This window comes from Esox lucius, chromosome 5, assembly GCF_011004845.1.
Source record: "Esox lucius isolate fEsoLuc1 chromosome 5, fEsoLuc1.pri, whole genome shotgun sequence".
Lineage (NCBI taxonomy): Eukaryota > Metazoa > Chordata > Actinopteri > Esociformes > Esocidae > Esox > Esox lucius.
The window spans coordinates 29773844-29782362 of NC_047573.1; the positions used below are offsets into that span (position 1 = coordinate 29773844).

The window sequence follows — 8519 nt, forward strand, 5'->3', positions numbered from 1 at the left end:
AGGTCCAAGTAAATAAATGAAAAAGACAGCCCAGTGCAAATTATTTTGGTATATTTATTAATTTACCAGGAAAAATATAAAATACTGTATGAAAAACTTTTGGCTTTATCATTTTTCAAGTTGTGATTCAGGTCTGTTAGCTGAGGGTGGTTAAAACATGAGGATCCAAGATCTCATAACATTCCACTTACACAAGCCCCCCCATCTTCTGAAATAATAATAACAGTTAATTTATCTCACACTGACACATCTGGGCTCAGTGAAACTAATCTGAACATTCCCAAATAACCAGCATGTGACTTTTTGAGAACTTTTAGAAACAAACTTAACTAGGAGAGAGAGAGAGACAGTATTTGGATGAATTAACTCCAAAGTTAAAATAAATGAAATTATTATTTTTTTTACTTGACATGCTAACTAATACTTATTTCTAAAATGTGAGGGTACAAGGAACAAAACCACAACTGCACATTTGTATAGAAATAATCTACTCACAAAACATGAGAACAGGTTTTACTTTCTATTAAGTCTGTCTGAATCTGTGCTAGCAACACCAAATCTTTTCTATATAAGACATTCATTTATTGCATAGCCATAATGTGATCAAGCTCCAGATGAGAGTGAAGTCACTAAAACGTCTGTAATTATCTAATTGGTTGTGCTACAATCGACTAGTTTACTCAATTTTAAAGGATAAATAAAGGAACAAAAGAAAAATGTATCTTTGTGTCAAGAGTACTAGTAATTAATAAGAATATTTAAATGTATTCAATTTGCACAGCCCAATGCTGGACTCTGGCGCTTGTTGGTATGCTGCAAACCAAATTAAAATCATGGCCACCATGACGCAGCTTCTGGAATGTATTTTTAGTGGATTAGTTAATTAATTCCCTTATCTCCAAAAAGGAAACGAGGAAATGTTGAGATATAAATTCTTATATTCTGTTATATTCTTTTTGATTGTTCTGAGGACCTCAGTATACTCCTCTCTATCTGCTGTTGTGGCCTGGGGACATTTTATCTGCATGTACCATCAGCCCCAATCTGGGGCCTAGATAACCAAAATTACTCACAGTTCCAATTAAGGCTTAAAACGTTGGTAGGATTGACTGGTGAGAGATGGTACTGCCTCAAGGACACCAAACGCCTGTTCTGTGGAGCCCTTTTGTCATTTTGTCCCATACCCCTCGAATGGTCTGTGCACAGCTCTGCCTTAACCCTTACCCTATACATTCCTCTAAATCTAATCCTAACCTTAGCAGGCATTTGCTTATAAGCAGATGGTTTGTTGATAGTTTGTTTCCAGTACAAGCCAGCACTAAATTCATGTTGAAATTAAATGTAATACATTTCCTAAGATGGTAAATAGTTAATATGACAATTGATAGCTTTAACATTCAATATATGTGTTGTAGTAGCAGCTGTAGTTTAGCTGTTTCCTTGTGCAGAGGCTATTGAGTTTGTCTGGTAATATTTATTCTCTGTGCATATATGAACAGCAGGTTGGATTTATTGACCCCCTTAAACTCACTAGTAAAACATAGCAACCAGGGGGTGTATTTATCTGACGATCTTCCCAATTGGTTCATAATGGTTCTGCCCCCTGAAAAAAGTATCTCACTTCTACAGCAGAAAAGACGCAGGGGAGAGCTATAGTCAAGATTGGGTCCTGGGTGTTTGCTGCAACGAGGCTCAACATTAAGGAGACATGGATAGGTCATTTAAAATCTCCATGACTTCGTTAAAATATAATAGTTTTTTTAAATTGATTATTCTTGTCTTATGTAAATGTGACTGCTTTTGTGCTTTTGTGTGCAATTTAAAGTGCATATCACTTTAAATTATTCTTAATGGCAAGTTTAACAATCAGAATTATATATGATACTTTCATTTTCTTTGTTTGGAACAGTTTAATTAAGTGGATGAAGACGGTGTCCTTTCTGCTGGCTCTGATCTATGGCTGTTACGGTAGACCTCAAGGTGAGTTCATTCCGAAGTTATCATTTGTAATTTTAACCATGTCAATCTGGCTCAATACTGTATTTACAGTACTTACTCTGATTGTGTCTGTACCTCCTCCTCCAATCATTAAGAGCAGTTACATTTGTATCCCCTTCCCTCATTTTCAACCCATGCAGATCTTTCTGGAACAAAGTTCATCATCCCAGTTGAGACAAGCAACTCATTTGTAAAACTCACTGGCAACTTCTCAAAGCCTATTACTGCCATGACTATGTGTCAGAGGTTCTTCACTGATGTGCAAAGAGATCAGTCCCTTTTCTCACTGGCAACCCCTTCTAATGCCAAAGATATCAATCTGTTGCTCCAATCAAGCGGTGGGTATCAGTTGAGCATCCGAGGAGATAGCGTAATTTTCCGTGGGATGCCGGAAAACAGAAATGCATGGATCTCCTTTTGTTTCACTTGGGACTCTAAAACTGGTCTCAACCAGATCTGGGCAAATGGTAGACGAAGTGCATGGAAGATTTTAAAGGTAAATGGCCCTATAATCGGAAAACCAAGTATAATCTTAGGGCAAAACCAAGGAAGTTATGGGGGAGGTTTTGTAGCATTCCAATCATTCACTGGTGATATTACCGATGTCCATTTCTGGGACACTATGATCTCTCCCTGTCAAATAAAACTGTATATGCAAGGGAAAAACTTTATTCCAGGAAACAGTATTAACTGGCAGGCAATGGAATTCACTGCTGGGGAAAAAGTATTTGAACAGTTAAGTGACTTTTCTTGTTAGCAAATGTAGAGCAGTTATTGATCATTTTTGTAACAAATTCTGCTGACAGTAATTTTTTAAAACATATTCATGGTAACTTAAACTATAAATCTCAATCTTTTGCAAATCACAATGTCATAATAATATTTTACAGAATGTAATAATTTCATGTTCCTGATGAACATAGCAGAATGAAAACAGAATAAGCCTAGATAAGAATGTCAATAAAGATGCAATAATATTACATAAATATACATGTGTGTATTTCTTTGTGCATTGGAATGTGTGCACAGGTCATTTAAAATGCAGATAAATTGCTTTGCTGACAAATTGAAGTAAGAACTAAATATGCTGTCACCGTTTTAACTTGCCTGTGAACTGGATATGAATACATATTCAATTGTGGAAAAAAGTATTGGCAACCTTTCACTGTTAAAATAAAGAACAATTGTAAATTCACATTGGATAAACGTATTGGTCTTCAGACCTTGTCCCTGGATTGTCAACTACAGTGACATTTCCCTGGAAATTGAGCCTAAATCTGACATTTGAGACAGGATTTATTTGACTTGCAAAAAGAGGATGGAGAGGCACCTGTGACCCTGGAGTTTTCAAGATCTTTTAAAACCCTGTAGATGGCGCTGAAAAAATGTATTCTCAGCATCTGATGTTTCTGGACTTCCTGCATTATCTTTTTTGTTTCTTTAACCTCAGGTTTCTGGCTTTAACTAGACTATGGCTTTAATTATGGAAGTGATAAAGGCCAGGTGGGAGTTGATTAATACCTGTTAACCTTTTGGTAAACTTTCACCAAGACTGACTGGATGTATCTCCAGGGAGGCCTTGAGAAATAGTGGATCTTTTTTCTCCACATACAAGCTAAAGTTTGCAGATTTTTAAAAATTAGCATCTAGTGTATAAAACACATTGAACAGTCTGTGTTGAACACTGAAATGTTTAATGTTTGTAGTTGAAGGCAGGTCGTTGGCATGGCTAACATTTTGTTCAGATTCTTATAGTTACATCAACAGTCTCCAGGAGATAAGTTTAATTGACCTGGTTTTTCTTTTTTTCTTTATCTTCAGCTATGTGCTGCTTTAAAAAGAACTTATACTACTCCTTACAAAACATATAAAATCTCTTTAACATCCCTGTATGCTCATTTTGTTCACATAATGCAATTGGCTCTTTTATGCATGCCATGTGGAATTGTCCTCAAGTCATAACTTTTTGGAAGGGAATTACAGTAACCTTGTCACAAATATTAGGCTTTGATGTCCCTTGCCTTCCAGTTGTGTTATTGCTGAATGATAGCACATCCTTGTCAATGTCAAAACAACAAAAAAGGTATGGCTAGCTGATTTAACTGCAGCTAAGAAAATGCTTAAGTTAAGATGGAAGCCTCAACATCCATTAACATTGCATCTATAGGTTTTACTTTTCTTAATATTCTATACTTGAAATGTCAGCTGCTCGAATTCACAGTGCGAATGAAAGAACGTTAACAGTGTGTCTACTATAAACCCTTCCCTTTTTATAGGGAAGGGTTTATAGTAGATTAGAATACAGTGGATATAAAAAGTATACACACCCCTGTGAAATTGCCAGGTTCTTGTGATGTAAAAGAATGAGACAAAGATAAATCATGTCAGAACATTTTCTACATTCAATGTGACTTATAACGTGAACAATTCAATTGAAAAACAAACTGAAATCTTTGAGGGGGAAAATAATAAAAAAATAAAAACCACAATAACCTGGTTGCATATGTGTGCAAACCCTCTTATAACTGGGGATGTGGCTGAGTTCAGAATTAACCAATCACATTCAAAGTCATTACACACCTGCCATTATTTAAAGTGACTGATTAATCACAAATAAAGTTCAGTTGTTCTGGAAGTGCCCCTGCAATTTGTACTCTTTAAAAACTGCAATGTTAGCTTTACATATTATTGTTGATATCTTGGGTCTGGGCTTTCAGAATAGCTGTCGTTAAAAGCATGTAGTACAAATAAACATACTGTATGAAGTTAGATGATGGCAATTATACCAACATTTGCATTGGGTGAAAATCTTCAAAAGGGATTTCATAGACTTATGGCTGCCCTAATAACTGTTGTTGACAATATAGCCTACCTTATGTAATATAGCCTTCTCTGTTAAGTTGAAAGTAAAATTTTTAGGCAAATATGTCGTGTAATATTCACGTTGAGTAATAACCTTGAAAAGGAATTTCTTAGGCCTTTACCTTCAATAATAACAGAGTATAATACAAAAAACATTGTTAAAGTAAATTAAGTTAGATTGTGAAAATGGTGTTGCATGGAATATAAATATGCATAAATATAATATGCAAGAAAACAGAGTTTTATGCTGTGTGTCTTTTAAGCATGTTGGTTGAAAAAGCAATACGGCCCACGATGCTTTCTGGCCTTTTCAATGTGGGCCCCCAGGGAAAAATATTGGCCACCCCTGGTCTAAAGGGTTTTCTGGGCCTATTTGTATGGCCCAGCAGTGCTTATTTTCAGAATAACTGTATTATACTATGTGGAATCACAACTGAAAGAGAAAGTGCAGATGACCGGCGTGTTTGATTGCTATCCATTCAGCAGGAAAAGGTGAATGACTTTTTGATTGACTGCCATTCAATGGCACATTTTGTTTTTCTGAATGAGGGTTAGAACCCTACAAAAAATGGGAGATTTTAGGTGTAATTGAAGAATCCTTTCAAGTAGCTTACGTCAGTCATTCGTTTTTGACTTAACATAGGCTTACAAACACAGAACTATGAAACTATTTCTGCAGCTTCTAAAATGTCGGAGCATTGTATTTAATGTAATTATGGTGGCTGCCATCAGGTTGGGCTGTCTGCCAGAGCCTGTGATCAGGCACACTAGCCCTCATTGTGCACTCTCATGTAAGCCCGAGCGTTAGCACTGAAAACATGTCAATACATTAAGCATTTATATCATCTGCTGTCAAAGACAAATTCAGTGGATATTTTTTGTAACATAGGCAATGATAAAAGTGTCTTCAGGAGTTTTGAAATAGGACATCTGTTGTCTGCGGGGCTGATTTGTATTTTTCCAAATTTGAGCAAGTCCCCTTAATACGTTCATTTGATGTACACACTTGGTTGTGACGGACGTTGTACGTCATTCAATTGAAACCCTGCGAGGTAACTACTTGTGAGCAGTGGAACTGATTTGCCAATTTTCTCTCAGTTTGTCAGTGTTGCCATGGCACAGGCCATCTTGGTGCATTATAGGCAATTTCAGCTTGATGAGTCTAATGCGATGTCGACTCACTGCCAAGAAGTAAAAGCTAGGGTGAAGGCACGCTAAAGCAAACTTAATTTGTCAGCCACAAGAATCTGAAAAGTCTTTGTTGACTCATGTGGGCACATTCCGTGCACTGAGGAATGCATGATTCTAGAACATAAACCCGGCCCCCTACTTTCAACAACACAGCCATCACCATATGGACACTCTAATTAGGCCTGGATGTTTACATGATAAATTGTCTTACATGTTTTTGCGGATGTTCCGCAACAAAAAACAAAAGGCATTTTCCTATTTGACAGGAAAGTGGGGAAAGACAGAGGACAGAGTTTCTTGCTGAAAAAGCAGTGGGACAAACCCAAACCTGTTCTGCAGCAGTCCATTTGAAACCAATAGCAATTGCATCCATTTGGTTTGAGATAAAGTAAAAACAGTTAAATAAGTATGCCTACCATCAGCAATCCTCAATGAAAAGACATGTTACAGCGGGGAGAAAAAGTATTTGATAGTATTTTTGCCGATCACATTGTATGATTTTTAAATAATTAATTTGCATTTTATTGCATGACATAAGTATTTGATCACCTACCAACCAGTAAGAATTCCGGCTTTCACAGACCTGTTAGTTTTTCTTTAAGAAGCCCTCCTGTTCTCCACTCATTACCTGTATTAACTGCACCTGTTTGAACTTGTTACCTGTATAAAAAGACACCTGTCCACACACTCAAACAGACTCCAACCTCTCCACAATGGCCAAGACCAGAGAGCTGTGTAAGGACATCAGGGATTTAATTGTAGACCTGCACAAGGCTGGGATGGGCTACAAGACAATAGGCAAGCAGCTTGGTGAGAAGGCAACAACTGTTGGCGCAAGTATTAGAAAATGGAATTAGTTCAAGATGACATACAATCACCCTCGCTCTGGGGCTCCATGCAAGATCTCACCTCGTGGGGCATCAATGATCATGAGGAAGGTGAGTGATCAGCCCAGAACTACATGGTAGGACCTGGTCAATGACCTGAAGAGAGCTGGGACCACAGTCTCAAAGACAACCATTAGTAACACAGTACACCGTCATGGATTAAAATCCTGCAGCGCATGCAAGGTCCCCCTGCTCAAGCCAGCACATGTCCAGGCCCGTCTGAAGTTAGCCAATGACCATCTGGAAGATCCAGAGGAGGAATGGGAGAAGGTCATGTGGTCTGATGAGACAAAAATAGAGCTTTTTGGTCTAAACTCCACTTGCCCTGTTTGGAGGAAGAAGAAGGAGTACAACCCCAAGAACACCAACCCAACTTTGAAGCATGAAGGTGGAAACATCATTCTTTGGGGATGCTTTTCTGCAAAGGGGACAGGACAACTGCACCGTACTGAGGGGAGGATGGATGGAGCCATGTATCGCGAGATCTTGGCCAAACACACAGCCAGAGCAACTAAGGAGAGGCTCCGTAAGAAGCATCTCAAGGTCCTGGAGTGGCCTAGCCAGTCTCCAGACCTGAACCCAATAGAAAATCTTTGGAGGGAGCTGAAAGTCTGTATTGCCCAGCGACAGCCTCGAAACCTGAAGGATCTGGAGAAGGTCTGTATGGAGGAGTGGGCCAAAATCCCTGCTGCAGTGTGTGCAAACCTGGTCAAGAACTACAGGAAACATATGAACTCTGTAATTGCAAACAAAGGTTTCTGTACCAAATATTAAGTTCTGCTTTTCTGATGTATCAAATACTTATGTCATGCAGTAAAATGCAAATTCATTACTTAAAAATCATACGATGTGATTTTCTGGATTTTTGTTTAAGATTCCATCACTCACAGTTGAAGATAAAAATTACAGACTTCTACATGCTTTGTAAGTGGGAAAACCTGCAAAATCAGCAGTGTATCAAATACCTGTTCTCCACACTGTATGTCTCTTTAGGCCTATAGCAATACTTTCAACCAGAAATTAAAATTCCTTAAATGTCGTAACTTACATAATTGAGATTGAAGTACCTTGTGTACAGATTGTGTTTAGTATACTTTGATTTTATCAGGAAGAGGTAGGCTAAGACTGAGCCTGGAGTTCCCATTAACAACGCATTGTCCTAACAGGTTGTTTGTTTCCACAGCCTTCAGAGGGCCATATGGCTGGGGGAGATTGGGAAATGGGTGGGATGGCTTGGCAGCAGAGCTCTCTTTTTTGTGTAACCAGAGCTGTGTTGATGTAGTTCCTCTCACCTCGCACAATGGAGGTCTGTAAATCTCAGAGGGCTTCACCTTCACACAGGGAAATCAGTTGTTAAAGTGCTTGACCGATCAGGGAATCTAAGAAAAAAACAGAACTCTAAGAAGTATGTTAAGAAATGTGTGTGCTCGGCGATGGGAACTTTAAAGGGTTCACCCAAAGTATCAGTTTCCTGAAACAATAAGCAGTCAATACTAAAAAATTTACGCTTTGTAGACTGGTTAAACCGAAGCTTGGATTCCTGTTATAAACAGAGATAGAAATAAAAAATTATATGTAATT

General features: G+C 38.1%; 1 protein-coding gene across 1 annotated transcript; it reads left to right on the forward strand.

Moving 5' to 3' along the window:
- The first annotated feature begins 1609 nt into the window (after window positions 1–1609).
- Window positions 1610–3193, forward strand: LOC105028464 (C-reactive protein). Its single transcript, XM_010901227.4, has 3 exons — window positions 1610–1716; window positions 1910–1980; window positions 2139–3193. Exons 1-3 carry the CDS (start codon window positions 1709–1711, stop codon window positions 2753–2755), a joined length of 696 nt encoding a protein of 231 aa, XP_010899529.1. The 5' UTR covers window positions 1610–1708; the 3' UTR covers window positions 2756–3193.
- The last annotated feature ends 5326 nt before the right edge of the window (window positions 3194–8519 follow it).

What these genes read in the sequence shown, in the direction of transcription:
- LOC105028464 (XM_010901227.4), top strand. An exon ending in CTGTTACGGTAGACCTCAAG is followed by an intron (nt 1,981 to 2,138) that starts GTGAGTTCATTC and finishes CAACCCATGCAG; the next exon opens with ATCTTTCTGGAACAAAGTTC.